Genomic DNA, 16,382 nt, shown 5'->3' on the forward strand with positions numbered 1-16,382 from the left:
AACTCAATATGAGCAAATGCTGGGTAACTATTGGTGCTGGACCCCGGACTCATTTCACCTATATTATCACCTTCATCTCATTCAGACGCTGAATAACCTAAGATGTTGATAAAGCGTCGTAAAATAACGTACTAAAATAAAAAATAATATTGTGTGGCTATTAATGTTTGTAATATTGTAGGTTTCCTCTGTGACATATTGTGCGATCTTTGAGATTTTCAACCTGTGTTGAAGTTTGTTACAACTTTTCGAAACACATCGTGTACGAGAAAGATACAGGTACTATTTCGAAAGACTGAATCTCTTAAAACTATGGGAATTCCAGTGGCAGCAGTCGAATTTACTGTTCCAAACAATCGACAGTTGCAATATGATCTTGCTGTTAAAGCGACTATAATAAGCCCATGAACCCAAATAGAAAATACAAATACTGTCTCGTAATTATAACGTTGATTTTTAGTAAAATTTAATTGGAGTACTATATTCTGACAAAACATTAACCTAATCTTCAAAGTAAAGATTATTACATTCTGTCCACACCTGTGGAGTAACGGTCAGCGCGTCTGGCTGCGAAACCAGGTGGCCCGGGTTCGAATCCCGGTCGGGGCAAGTTACCTGGTTGAGGTTTTTTCCGGGGGTTTCCCTCAACCCAATACGAGCAGATGCTGGGTAACTTTCGGTGCTGGACCCCGGACTCATTTCACCGGCATTATCACCTTCATATCATTCAGACGCTAAATAACCTAGATGTTGATACAGCGTCGTAAAATAACCCAATAAAATTAAAATTAAAATTATTACATTCTGTGATTTGATCCATCTTTCGGCGAAGTTTGTTATACAGCGACGGTACCAGTTTCTGGTTTCTGATGCGAAGAATTCGGTGATTTTCGTTTCAACGGTTTCCAAGTTTTGAAAATTCCTTCTACATTGGAAGAAGGCCATAGATCCAAACTGATAGTAATTTGAAGTCACAAGATAGAGCTATATGCCGGGAGTAGTAGCAGTTCGATTCTTCCTAATTTCTGGATTTTTTCCATAGTTGTTCGAGCGTTGTAGGCTCTCGCATTGTTCTCTTGAGCACGTCCGTTTAAAACAAACTCGCATTGACTCTTGAGTGACTTGGATTTTTCAGGTGTAGTTTTTATTAATTGGAACAAAATTTTTTCGCACCATTTTATTTTCAAATGTGATTAGTGCACGACACATTTTCTTACTCAGTAGGCCTACTCAGTTTTCTGCACCATAGATTAAAACGGATAACATAATATTTTTTTTTTTTTTTTGTAAATTCTGAATTTTATGTTTCTATGTAGCAATTTGGAACTCATAATTTGTGACTATAAAATAACATATATTTATATTAATTTGTGATTGTAGTTTTTGTTTTTTCCTCCTATAAATTTGAATGTGGTGATTTTCACTCCTAAATGTTTCAAGTCTGAGACTCTTCTTTGCTTGTATGTTATATGTGTTCTACAATTCCTGATGTGCGTAAGGAAATAGTAATGAGACAAATTAAAAAAAAATCGGACCTTTTTTTTTTTTTTTCGAACTCTGCAACAAAAATTGCCTTTGTAAAGCATAACTGCAAGAAATAAAATGGTGAAATTATGTAAAATTATAGACGCTATTTTTGTGATTACGAGACTACAGATCTCGGACACTAACCTGACAAAGGGAACAGCTCTTTGGAGATTAACTTCCGTTCAAAAGTGTTGAATTACACCTACATCGCTGGAAAAAAATCAATTTTAACATATGACAATGAACCTATGAAGAGTACAGGAAGGAGAGAATAAAAAAGCATGAAAGCTTTTGAAGATGTGGAGTTAGAACTCCATACTTTCGTGACCTCGGCACTAGAATGACGTGATATGATCGACGCAACGCTCTGACCATCTTTTACCCCCGGGAAAGATCTCGTACTCAATTTGGCAGGAGGCAGTGTGAACCTCGGGACCGTTCTGGAAGTTTAGGCAACGAGAAAATCCCGCCATCACCTGAGACTGAAACCGAGACCTTGCAGTCAGGAGTCTTTGCTCTGCCAATTGAGCTATTCGATCGCAAAAATAGAATAACAGTGAGCGAAAATTAACAGTTCTGAGGAGATGATCATATAGAGCTGTATTCATAGACTTTTTTAGCGTGGACTTCCGGTGGATGATCAGCGATTTTCGTATTCATAGCGATAGGATATGGTTTGAATTCTGTATTAGTAACCAAGAAAGTAAAAACCTCCCGGTAACTTGACTTTTCCAAACTTAATTGTAAACATTAGGTATAATGCTACATTTACTTAAGCCTACTGGTATAAACAAACGTCTTTCGAAGTTATTGGGCTGGTCAGTCCTCGACCCTTCCAGAAGATAAAGTTCTGTTTTCCTCATCCGCTTAGTTGTCTCCTCCTCATCCAGGGTCTGTTACAAGGGTGGTTTGCTAAATTGCATCCTGTTTCAGATGTCACATGCAGGGTAGTTCCAACTTCATCACAGTTGTGACAAAGAGATTTTACGGTGGAAATGTTATGCCTAGAATTCGCAAGTAAACTGACGGATAGTACTTATTCATCCACTCTTCAGTGTTTTTTTTTTTATTTACTAGAAAATATATTTAGTTTTTAAATGTTTGCATATTCTGTTAGCAGGATGTTAATGAAGTTTTATTCATAGACCTAGAGACGGGTTAGATTAGCCTTAAGCAGTTCATTTCCTAAGAACCATTGTTTTCCATCATCATTTCATTTCAAGTATTCTATTGCATTCTTGTTAAATTAACTGGTATTTTTTCTGAAGCTACAGAGTCTAGAACGAGTTACAGCCAACTACTCTTAAAGTGTCTGATAAAAGTAGAACCACGTGATCTGGCTGGTGCTGTGTTACTAGCAGAGCTAGTTGGTACCAAAACTGTTAAGTTGTGTGAGCTTGGACTATATCTCTACCAAATAAAAAGTAGTAGCGCAGCTCTATGTCAATGAATCAAAACGACAAACATGTATAGCCGTGTGATAATCAAACATGTGTTCCAATCGTTCACGGCCTTAGAACAAGAAAATAATAAACGAATGATATAAAAAACAATAATTTGTAATTATAAACTTCGTAACTCCCAATCTAAAACAATTTACGTATACATATAAAAATAACATACTGTGCAATATATTAGGGGCGGCCGGGTAGCTCAGTTGGTAGAGCAGCTGGCTACGCACTGGAATGTCCTGGGTACGATCCCAGGTGGTGATAAGATTTTTTCTCGGCCCCGAGACCCCGAGGTTCACTCAGCCTCCTATAAAATTGAGTACCGGGTCTTTCCCGGGGGTAAAAGGCGGTCAGAGCGTAGTGCCGACCACACCACCTCATTCTAGTGTCGTCATGGAAAGCATGCGGCTCTACCTCCATGCCCCCCCAAGTGCCTTCATGGCAAGTTACAGGGTTACCTTTACCTTTTACAAAGTATATTATGATCTTAGCCTCATTATAACAAATAACAATGACGATTTTCATTTTATCAAAAGAAATACTCCTTTTATGTTCAGAAAAAAAAAAACAGTATTTCTAGCCTACTCTGAAAATATTCGTTCTACGTCACACGGCGTATTTGCATGTCACGAAACGACATATTCCTTACGAAGCCTTTATGGCTTAGCGATAGAGCTCTTTCTTCTCGTTAAAAAGACAGGGCTTCGAATCTCTCTCTGTAAAACTCACGCATGTAAACACTGCGCACACGATGATTACGGAGTTATTGCGAGGTGAGACTTAGTCTCTGAATAGCGACCAATTTCCGTGTCAAAGGGTGTACCTAGCCCTATAACATAAATCTGCAGTGCTTGGGAAAAGTGACGTAAGTCAGTTTCCACAAACCTTTTTTGATAATTTATTGACAACTTACACTGGTTTATGTCGATTTTATTTTTTTCTGTATGAATTATTGTAATGAGAGGCATACGTATGTATTTTTTTTCCAAGCGAGCAGATGTTCTGTAAGTTGTCAATAAATTATCAAAAAAGGTTTGTGGAAACTGACTTGTCACTTTTCCCAAGCACTGCAGAAATAAGAATCAAAGTTCAAACTCGTTCCTTTATCGTTTTATTAGATGTTCATAGATGGCGTGTATGTGCTTCAACCTATATATTATGTCTCGTTTTTCTCGGAAGTGTGGAAATTTCACGTAGACCCTTATTGACTTCAAGTCTTGTATTTAAAATGGGTGGGGATTAACTAAATGGGTACCGAACTCGAGACTTTGTCTCACGTCTCTGCACTATGCTTCTGCAACTACATGACAAACGGGGAAGCAAGGTTGAGGGTATTAACCAAAACGACGATTGACCTCCGTCACCAACTCTGCAATCTCTGAACGTTAGTCTATATGATTTGGTTCTGCTGTATTTTATTTCGCATACGTAACTAATGTTCGTAATAGTATCCTCAAAATGGTGATTCCAGTAACATATCTTCTCTTATAAAAATGTACAAGAATGAGGTTTACAGCATCCAGTCTATGTAACTGTGTCGCTGTTTTTAGGAGAGAAGCGGAAATGTTACATGTCCATAAGAATAAACGCTGTAATGATGGAGAATGTGAAAGCAGTTATCTAGGAGAAAGGAAATGCGAATGTATTTGTCACAATTACGATGATTTCCACTTATTAATTGGTGAGCGGTAGAAAGAATAATACCTTCTGGAAGATATATAAACTAGAAATACATATAAATTACAGGTAACAAAATGTAACCGCTCCTGTTCTGTCTACTTCATAATTTTATTGTGTTGGAAAGTCTCAAATTTAAAAGTGGTATCCTAGAATAAACTCAGGTTTAAGAAAGTTGATTTATAGATGAAATATTAATGATTACATTACGTGTCTTTAGTGCATGATATAAATTTACCTGCTGATAAATGAAAACGTGACATGTACGAGTAATACTAAAGGTTTCTCTTTTGCCCATGTCCGTAACATTTGCTGAAATGCAGCTTCAAACTATCGTCTTGTGTTCTGTGTTACAATTTTCTATTGAAGTAATAGAATGCTGCCACTAGCGTAGCTCAGGCAGTGATGCCACATTTAGCGATAAGTCGCTAAATCTAGGGAATTTTGAATCAGTCTCGACGAAAAATTTTGTAAAATACGATTAGCGACTTTTCTGCTGATTTTTGTATTCTTCCACTCTTTCCTTTCTTTTAAGTTAAAACATTCAACTGAAGTCATGCACTTTTTAGTTTTAGAAGAGGCATGGGTGCATGACTGAGTAGTCTAATGATTCATACGTGAAAGCCCTGATCTCATATATTTGTGATTAGTTATTAGGGATGAAAGATGCTGATTCAATGATTCTCACGGGTTAGGTCTTTCTCTCAATGCTACTGCTCCAACACCGATAAACGGTGGCAACTTTGATTGTCACGTGACCAGTCGCGAGCTCCAGCTAATTCTTGGTTCTTCCCCGCAACACGGAGATTTTCCACTTCGAACCGACCCGAGGCAATTGAGTTTTGGAATTTTGTGCAGAGTTCGTGTGAAGTAAATTAGACTGTAGTTTTTGCTGGTTTTAATATATTTTAATATACATATAAGATTTAATAAGTGCTAACTTTCACAAAAAATTGTGGTCAAACGCTTAGATGAAAATTTCCACATTTACAATTTTCTAGGAAGTGTAGTGTCAATGATTGGATCAAGTGCAGTGTATTCACAATCAGCTCTTCCCACACCTTCCACCTCAACATCACAGCCGTCAACAATACAACCAGACTGCAGAAGAGGATGACGACGAGGAAATTATATTTTTCTTCGCATACATATGTTTTTCTTATTTTTATTTAGTGATATTTATTATTAATTTTTAGCGACATTTCTGGGAATTTTTTTTAACAAACTTTGGAGAGATTTAGCTACTTTTTGTTGAAAAGTTAGCGAGCTTGTAGGGCGATATGTTGGCGACAGTGAACTCAGGGATTAATGAGCTGAAGGATTTCTCCTAAGAAGCTGCAGTTGGACGTAGGTTTGAATATCACTTAATCTTTTCCCTATGTTTTTTCTCCTTGTAAGGTATTAACTCGCCAGATACCATCTTGTTACCACCAATTCCACCGAACTAGTTATTTGCGGAGTTGATACAGCATCGTTAAATAAAATTAAAAAATGAAGTAACTTATTTAAGTAGCCTTCTTTGCCACGGAAGTCCTTCAGAATAAATTGCGATAAGTTCCTTTAACGTAATCAAATGATTTCTTGATTTTATAAGCCGACAATGAAGGGAACTGAATGCGTTATTAAAATAAAATTATTTAAAGTAATATTCTGAATTGCTATTGTTTTACGGGACTAAACCTCAAATTTACGTAAATTTGTACATGAAATTTCAAATTTTAAAGCATTGGCATTAATCTAGATATTTATAGAGGTATAGAGATGCTTATAGGAGGGGAAATGGAGCATCTTTAAGCACTTCAATCCAAAGAGGTTTTTTGTGCACTCGTGATGAAATGAGTTGCGTGCCGACTGTGCTGCTCGGCTAAACTGACCCCACCATCCTCCGCCTCTACAAGCGCGCGTGAAAGTTAAGCGTAAACATAACACAAAACTTAAACACGTAAAATTACTGGGATGTAGACATTCACAATAAAATACACAATCGTAAGTATTAGCCAATCAGAAAAGAGAACAAGGGGAAGAGTGACAGCTGATTTAAAAGGGCTACTTGTATCATTCTCGTTACAATTTCATTCTTGACTGACAAACATTAACTGTAATAAAATGCAGAATTTCCTTATAAAATAAAAATTACAATTCCACGACATTCATGACAGACGCAATAATAAAATTAAACAACTAAAACGAAATAAGTTATGTGCGTACATTAATATAATTAATTAATTAATTAACATCAATGTAAAACATATTTTTATTTACTTTCACAGTTCAATTCACGTGAAATTGATTCTCACGCATTATCTTTCATTGTGAATGGGCCTTAAGAGTCGTCATATTCCATTGGCAAGCAAGAACCTGGAGGGAATATCTTTTAAATCGTCTACCCATCTTTGAACAAACTACGAAAAACACATTGCGGTGGACTGCCCGATTCAGCGCTAGGCAAACATAGGAGGTGACCAATTTTTCGAGACTGAGATTATAATCAAAGAGAAATTGCGCAGAGTATTGGTGAAATAACAAAAGAAAACGCGAGAACCCCGAAATAAACCCTCGCAACCTACTTTATCCAAACGCCGCCATTGCCGAGATTTGAATTCGGGTCTGCGGTGTTGTAGCCAGCTGAGCTACCAATGCTGACAGTCTGTGTAGTATGTTCAACAATGGAGAATGAATTAAATTTGAACCTTGCCTCTCCTACTGATAAAATCAATCTGTGTAGAAGGAAACCCCCTGAAATCAAAATCCTGTTCTCCTTGTCGGTTGGGGAATTGTGCGGTTGGGTTTGCGTTTCGCCTATGTAAAAATAAATCACCCTTCAAGCTTAAAGTGGATTTGAGACAGGGAAAGGTCGAGAGACCTAAACTTTGAAAGACAGGCGAAGAAGAGGGAGAAAAATAAGCACAGTTTCTCCATTGGTTGAAGAAATTCTTGGACTATTTCCGGCTGTAGTCAGAAGTCTGGTTCACCTGTTTCAGATTTCGGTTTGCTAATAATTTATTTCATAAAATATAGTGTCGAGATAGAATTAATCAAAATCTTATTGCAGTAATAATACATATTCTTAATATAGTGCTTTTTTGGTGCAGAGAACGGGAAGTGATGCTTTCTGCTGAAATGATGAGAATTGCGAAGACATGCTGCCTGAGCTCCTTATATTGACTTGCTCTTTTCTTTCCTCAGATTATTATTATTATTATTATTATTATTATTATTATTATTATTATTATTATTATTATTATTATTATTATTATATCAGGTTCCAAATGAATGATAATTATATCGGTATTCAAGTTACAGACGAAGGCTATCATTGGTGAAGCGATTTAATAATAATAATAATAATAATAATAATAATAACAATAATATAGTCTATGACGATAACGTAGAGAAAAGGTAGACACGCATAAGATTGCATTATGTCGCCGATTTTAAGATATTTCTGGACGAAATTATTACAAAATATAACAGGAAGGTTCGGATAAAGTAGCTGTACCAAGATAGGTATTTTTGGTCCGTGCGTTTTGTTTACAAACATCAACTAGTTGTCGCGTGTCTCTCAGCCGACTGTAGTTACGTACTGTCCATTCACTGATGTTTTAGCTAGGGGGTTGGAAGCGCTTTTCCCAGAAGGTAGAGTTTTAGCTAATGGAAGAGGGTAGTGTTTACTTAGTCTGAAGCAGTTGAAATTTCAGTGAATTAACTTGTTATAAGTATACACAGTTTTAATCGACATAATTATACAATGAATTTATTTGCAGATTTTTAATTTGTTTTATATCGCAAGGTTTGGCCTTAAAAAACAGAAAAGTTAAACTATTTAAGGTGTCATCGGAAGATCTCTTAAAAATAAATTTAAAAAGGACAAAAATTTTTAAGTTTTATAAAATACTGTCTGTTCCAGGCTTACTCTGTGATGCAGAGAGACAAGACTAGATGCTGATCAAATTAAATTAAGTTCTTCGAAGTGTAGCAGGCTACACGAAATTAGATTATAAAAGAAGCGAATCAATCAGAAAGAAATTAAATACAGTTGTATAGGGTATTGGAGTTAAATGAAAAAGTGTCTGATTATAGGAATAATTGCATATTCCATACAAGATGAATTGGACGGAGTTACGCAATAAGAGACTAACCGCCAAAAACCTGTTTCTGAGGTACTGACCATTGAAATAAATTTGCATTTTATTAAACATTTTATGCAAGAAGTATTGTAACATTCATACTATTACAAAAACAGCATAGATAAAACTAAAAAAAAAAAAAAAAGGCTAACCGATTTTTAATAACAGACCAGCAGTTGATTTAATATTGTGAGCAAAATAAATAAATAAATTTTATGCAATAAATGAATTTTGCTTTAAATAGCAGTGAAATGTAGATATCGCATTCTTGATTTTTCAGAATTAAATAACCCAGCCAACAACAGACTTGTGCAAATATCTCAATTTTTTTTTTAAATTGTCGGTTGATTATTGTTGCGTAACTCTGCCCAACGTGAATTTTTAAATTACAGATCGGACGGCAAGCGAAATAGAAGACATTGCATAGAATATAATGCGTCTCGCTGTAGAGTTAACAGTTGACCTATCATCATCATCATCATCCAAAACGACATTTTTAGTCTGCGTACACAACCAAAATATCAAGATAAACTGATTTTGGTGATTCAGATTACACAATATTGAAAAACAACTGACTCGACTTGCAAATCTGTGTTAATAGTCCTGTCTGCAACAGGTGTAATTTCACGTATTCTTCAGGAGGCACTTTAATGACTGGACATCTGTAACAACACATTCTAATAATGCAAAAGGCTGTGCTGCTAAGCACGTGTAACCCTGTACGTAGATTCTTTAGCAAAACAACACGTCATAGTCAATAAGCAAACATAATAAATACCTACACGTCGTAGTCAATAAGCAAACATAATAAATACCTACACGTCGTAGTCAATAAGCAAACATAATAAACACCTAGTTCACTGAACTTCACCTAGATCTATTGAAACCGGTGCAGTGAAAGACCGTGAAAAGTCATGTGAACCAAATAATAATAATAATAATAATAATAATAATAATAATAATCATGATACTGTATTTATCTTACCTTTGTGGGAAAAGTTTTATTTACGAAATAACGTCTTGCATATGTTTTGTTTTTGAACATTGCAAAATTATGGCAGGACAAAGGAAGGAAGAAGTCCACCGCTATCTAGTAACGGTTAGTATGTCTGACCAAGAAACGAGCTAGTCTGTGTTCAAATCCTGGTTGTTTTTTCTTTCCCGAGGTTTCACCCCTCAATAACTGAAGCAGAATTGTTGGGTAACTTTCGGTATTGGACCTTGGATTCATTTCGCCTTCATTAATTTCAACTTCAGCTATCATATTCCAATAGTTTCAGATCGACTGAAGATGCAACAGATGTAGTGCTGTAGTTTGCATATTGAAGACATTTATCTAAGGAAGCTGCAGAAGTCTCAAAAACACTCTGTCGTATTGTGTGTCATGGTACCAAATAGCGAATCACAATACTTAAAGTAATGCGATCTTCGGGTCAGTATAGGATATAACAGGATGTAATAACGTGATTTGTAAACACATGGCATTCATCTGAGGGGACAGAGAGGTGTCCTTGATTGACACGCGGACTCCGTTGGACTTGAGTGTTCTATCTGAATCGATTAATGGCACCAAACAGTGAATCACGATACTTACAGGATTTCGGTACTGCGGACTTATACAGTATTGGCAAAAATACCGGACCGACCCTTGTAGCTGATTTCAGAGCCTTGTTCACTTCAGAGCACGATAGACTGGTAACTAAGACTTTCGTGGTTCGAATCCTGCCTGGGAAGGAAACTTTTTTTTGTTCCTTATTCAAATTTATTTCCAATACTTTTCGATTGCTGGTAAAATTCACGTTCTGGGAATAATAAGTTAAGTAGTAAAATTTTGCTGCAATCGAAAAGTATTGGGAATAAATTTGAATAAAGAACAGAAAACGTTTCCATCCCAGGCAGGATTCGAACCACGAAAGTCTTAGTTACCAGTCTATCGGTTTTTTTTTTTTTTTTTTTTTTTTTTTTTTTTTTTGCTACGATACAATCATTTCCACCTAAGGTGATCTGCTTAGCACAATAGCCTAACCTCAGGCTGCGGTTCAAGCCTGTGGACCCTCCTTCGTAAGAGAGAGAAAAAAGAAGAGGCGATGGGGTGAAAGAAAGAAAAAGTATAGGGAAAAGAAAAGGAAAAATAAAAAACAGAGTAAAGGAAGGGTGATTAGAGGAAAAACAGAGGAAGGTATAGAAAGAAAGGAAAAAGAGAAAATAAACTGAGTAAGAGTAACGCACTGGTAATAATTCAAGAACTGAATCGAGTAAAAGTGAATTACATTCTTCGCCTTGTTGAAATTCACTGACCTTCATGCGTAAGATTTAGTTTCATCTGGATGTTGTTTGCTCTTACTGCTGCAATGTCTTCCATTCGTGGACTTCCTAAGTAATAATAAATATAAAGAAATAACATACTGAGATTGATATGACTTAACCATAAATTTTCAGATAAAAGACAAGGGTAAATCTATTCCGAAAGCAGTATGAGATTGTGTGACTCATGAGTCATGATTTCGTTCGTCTAAGCGTCTGTATCACAGGGAACAGGTTTTGATTTTGCATTCAGGAGGTCTGTGGGTCATTGCTCCAGGCTAGCCATCTTGAACGAGGTTTCGTTCTACAGACCATGATTGCTTTCTCCATTTCTTCTCATTCATAAATCATTAATTTATCAGTTTAGTTGTACCTCATTATCATAAATGCGGGGAAAATATCGCTGAATGTGCTAAGAGAAAGAGAGATTACTTCTGACCCAATCTTTCTTGAGCGATTGAGATTAGATGACCTACTTAGTTATAACAAAGTCTGCATGCTATTATCTTAGTATTTTGTGGCAAGTTTTTGCTCATAAAATACTTGTATAGTGGCTGCAAGGAGATCCTTTAAGTTACTCTTCTATGGTGGCTTCGATCTTCGTCCAGCACACGTATAGTGAAAGATGTTATGGAGGTGTTTAAGTTGAAGCATTGAACTACAACAAATGCGATGCAATGATATTAGGTTGGTACATAATTCCATAGCGAATTGTAATTTGGCACCACGTGCCCTCCTTCCCTTAACCTTCGGAACAGTCGTGGAAAGATGGTATGGGCCGGATGTCTCCTACTTGGGTACTTAGCCCGATACAATCTGTGAACTTGTCTACTGTTCCCATTGGCTCATCCGTATTCGAAAATCAGGTCTGCTTATTCCGCTCTCGTATACTCCTCCATTTCACTAGGACTGATCGACTGGACACTGCAACTTGTACACATACACTGCTGTCTACAGACGTGCATATCAGGACTGTCCGTTACACATTACGCTGTCTGCATTGCTTTAGTGCAGTTTCCTGTCCTCACCCCTCAGACAGCGCACTGAATGGAATACTGTAAGTCAGCCGTGGCGAAAATGTCATCGTGCGCCGAGCCACTGTGTAACCTGCAACGTGCATAGCATCTATGGAGGGAGGCGGACACCCGAAGGGGAAGTGAAGCAACTGTCTGACTTATTAACGGATTTTCATTTTTCTTAAGTCAAGCACTTAAATATGATTTTATACAGTATAAGGTTGAAAAAATGTGTAGTACGTGTAACGAAGAAAGAAATGAATAGGACACATAATGACAACCTAAAATTAACTGTCTTCAGAATGTCTCTGCGACAGAGTTTCAAAATCTGGAATTATGTCACTTAATGCCACTCGTAGTTGATCACGAAGGTATTTGTCTGTCAGTCGTGATCTAAATTTGGTTTTTACTATTTTCATTCTTGAAAATAATTTTTCACAAACGTAAGTTGCAGCGAACATGGCTTTAACAGAGCAAGCGAAAAAAACGAAGCTTCGGATATTTATTTTTCGGCAAAGATATTAAAAGTTCAACATTTGTCAAGTCCTTACATCCAGCTTTCATTTAACAGCACATTGCAAATCTGTGAGTTTAAATTGAAGATCTAACCACCGCATTATTCGTACATCTGCTGAAAAAGGATCGACGTACAGAGATAATAATAATAATAATAATAATAATAATAATAATAATAATAATAATAACACTTAACCTTTTAATGTTTCATGAGTGACATGTAGTATAATGCCGTTTTATGTTATACAACCGTTTTCCTCGTAATACTTGTGAACAAATCATACGTTTAATATTCTCATCATATTGGCAGCAAGAAAATGCGTCCTCCCATCCTACTTGAAACTTTCGTTTTGTAGAGATACATGGTTTCGAGAGACATTGTGACGATACGCCATTCATAGGTCAGAGACAAATACAAATGGAACGGAGTTTGTCTCCAGTGAGTGAGAGGGTGGTAGGAAGCAAGAGAAATGCACAGCTATCATTGCGAGCCACAATGTGCTCGTGAGTCACATTTTCGCCACGGCTGCTGTAAGTAGACAACGTAAACAACAGTAAGTGTAAGATGTACAATAAATACACATAAATAAGGTGTACAGAGGAATAAAATTATTTCATTTCTACACAACTATTTTTGCTTGTAACTTTCGACTCGGTCATGTCCGGACCAGGGTTCCTTATCTCAAATTGATACATGTGCCCTTCCTCATCATCCCTGAAAGTTTGTAACACTAGCCCGGAAAAAACCTGTATAAACAGAGCTTTTGTGAATCAGTTACAGTATGGTTAGCATTAGTGATATTAAACTACGCTCAGGGTCTCAATTGAATCCGCTGTGGGAAAGTTTCCGCTTAATTCTAACATTACAAAATTTAAGAATTTAACTTATTTAACGCTGTTGTGCCAACTGCACGGTTATCTAGCGTTGAGGGAATTAGAGATAGTGAGATTGTATTCTGACGAGATGAGATCATGGCATTACCTGACATTAGTGTTGCATTTCAGAAAAAATGTAGAAAAAAGTTCAACATAGTAATCACCACAAACGAAATTCGAAACCATTCCCAGAAGCTCTACACACCTACTGCTGGTGACCATGTTATTTTAACTTGAACAAAAATTCAAGACTGTGATATTCGTTCCACAAGAAGATGCAATTACTTCGTTGGTCGTCTCGTCACTTACCTTTCAAAGCCACTTCTCAGCAGCAAATAAGCAAAGTCAACAAATTAGTTTTCGAGTGCCGTTCTGTTCGAGAAGGAAGCTGAGTCTGAGGGCAATGAATCACTGAATCAGCGAGAACCTGAAGGGTGAGCCGCGCGCGTTATGTGTCAATACAATGAAAATTGTAGGCCTTATAGGCTTATGTCTTTTTTATATATAAATACTAAAATGAATAAGTTAATTACAAAAATATCTCAGGCTGTAGCTCAGAGGGTAGTGATACGGACTCGTATTCCAAGGCTTCACTCGGGCATGGGTTCGAATAATGCTTGAACTAATTACCTGGTTGAATTTCTTCCGAGGTTTTCCTCAATTGTGAAGCGAATTTCATATAATTCCTGGGATCCTTGGACTCATTTCGCCAATACTTTTTCGTTATCTTCAATTGCACTGGTTCTAGTTAGTTGTGCAGTTGATACAGCGTTGTTAAAATACTGATTGTAACAATGGCTCATTTTGGTGCAACGTATGCAGCAATAATTCGCAAAAATAGTAGTCTACACATTCGCTAAAATTCGCGTTAAAATATAACCTTACATAAATTAGAATACAGATGAAACGTAAAGGTACTTTCTGCCTCATACGTAAAAAAAATAGTAATTTTATAGTGGGCTATACGAGAGTAAAGTTACATTTTATCGGCAAGTGGAAAGTTTAGCTCCGAGGCGAGGCCGAGGGTGATAATTTCCACGAACGCATAAAATCTGTTTACGCTCATGTGTCATGCAATATTTTATCCATTACTGGTATATAAATTTAATTTTAAATTTATTATAGATATTTTCTTTGTAATGTATTGTTTGTGAAGATGTTATATAAATGGATTGATGTATGGATTTCATTGTTACTAATGTGTTGTTGAAGAGAGTGATTTAAAAAATTATAATTCACATTGGATAAAATGTATGTATGTGTGTGTGTGTGTGTGTGTGTGTGTGTGTGTGTGTGTCTAATGCCTACCCACTTCACTTTCGTGATTCTGGTTTCGCATACTGCGGATAGATGGCAGCACTGTGACCCATTTTCAATTTGTACTTCACTTCGGCGGACCACGCTGTATATGATGTGTATCTGTGAAGAGTTATTTCGTGTACTAGAATGAGTGTATGTGTAATGTAAGAAATGGTTGAGGATGACGATGGAGGTGAGGAAGGGAGAAGGGGAAACCCGGTGCTGGCATGTAGCCTACTCCTGTCGAATAGCACCAAGGGGGCCGCCAGGCTTAACGTCCCCATCCGACGAACGAATCACTATCAACAGTGACATACGTCTTCTCTTTATATACACTGCGGAGAGATTTGGGATTTAACACAGGCACAATTTAGTGATTAGAAGTTGTGCACCGCCACCTCTCCGAGGTAGAAATTTTACAGAAAATCTCTGATCCCGCCGGGAATCATCCCGGACCGGCTAGTCTGGAGGTAGACGCGCTACCACAGAGCTAACTCGTCGGTCTATATTGGATAAAATGTTATCAGTTGATGAATTGCTTGCATATGCAGCAGTTGCATGCATCTTAAAAAAGAAATGACGGAAACGTCACAGAATGTGGTTGAAAGATTGATGGAATAGGAAACATTGTACCGTTCAAATCTCTGTTGTGATTGTGACGCTTTTGATAATTTATTTCCCACATTGGAGAGAGATCTTTGATTTCTCTATAAACTCTGATAAAAAAAATTTGACCACGTCCATCGGATGCAACACGATAGTTTACTGTGCACGTGGAGATTGAACTGAATGAAGACTTGGTCTGCCAGCCTTTCTCCCCCACATGGGATGTACTGCAGCAGTCCGCCTGTCAGGCGCCACGACCTGCAGGTCGAACTGATGGAATCCCCTCATTCAAACAATTCGAACGATTTGCCGACCGGTCACTCCACATACGTCAGTTAGGCTTTTCAGGCTTCAACTGTTCAGGCCGCACATGTATGTTGCCCCTTCTTTATTCGGATCACATCATTTCTGGTAGAATGCCCAGTTCGTCTTCCACGAAATGAGCCTGATTTTTCTCACTTAAAGTTAGAAAAATATAACTTTTTTTATGTGAGCTGAGAATTGGACATGAGAGTAACTTCGACTAGTGTATTTATTAAAGTAGCGCTGACTTACTTGTTTTTGTTCACATTTGCAGAACCATGAAGATGGAGTTGATGGGAGATGTCGAGACAAATCGCCACTAAGCGATGTTGAAACTGCAGTTCCCACATTCAATGGCAACGACTTTCCCCTTTTAAACAAGCGGGAAACCACTGGAACTGATGGCAAACATCACAAGTCGTACATTAAACCAAAGGATCCCACCGCATTGTCTACTGGAGACATAAGCAAGAGAAGTTCTCACCACCCAGCCACAAAGCCCGCCGTACATCCACCATGTTATGACAATTACGGGTAAGAACACAGCAGAGTACGAAGTGTGTCACCAAGTTTGTGGATGTGATTGGCATTTGTTTTGTGTTTCTTAATAATTGCATCACCAGATCTTTGCAGTGCCCGTGATGGTAGTTCATGTCAAGGACTCTTCTACAGTTTCTAAT

General features: G+C 37.2%; 1 protein-coding gene across 3 annotated transcripts in view; it reads left to right on the forward strand.

The window, feature by feature from the left end:
- RalGPS (Ral GEF with PH domain and SH3 binding motif) overlaps positions 1 to 16,382 on the forward strand; it is a 356,648-nt gene that overhangs the window by 306,737 nt on the left and 33,529 nt on the right. For all 3 annotated transcript variants that reach the window (XM_069818974.1, XM_069818967.1, XM_069818983.1), the window contains one exon: positions 15,977 to 16,236. In XM_069818974.1, coding sequence (XP_069675075.1) covers positions 15,977 to 16,236 — 260 coding nt within the window. The remainder of the gene's footprint in view (positions 1 to 15,976; positions 16,237 to 16,382) is intronic.

This window comes from Periplaneta americana, chromosome 1 (assembly GCF_040183065.1).
Source record: "Periplaneta americana isolate PAMFEO1 chromosome 1, P.americana_PAMFEO1_priV1, whole genome shotgun sequence".
In the NCBI taxonomy this organism is placed as follows: domain Eukaryota; kingdom Metazoa; phylum Arthropoda; class Insecta; order Blattodea; family Blattidae; genus Periplaneta; species Periplaneta americana.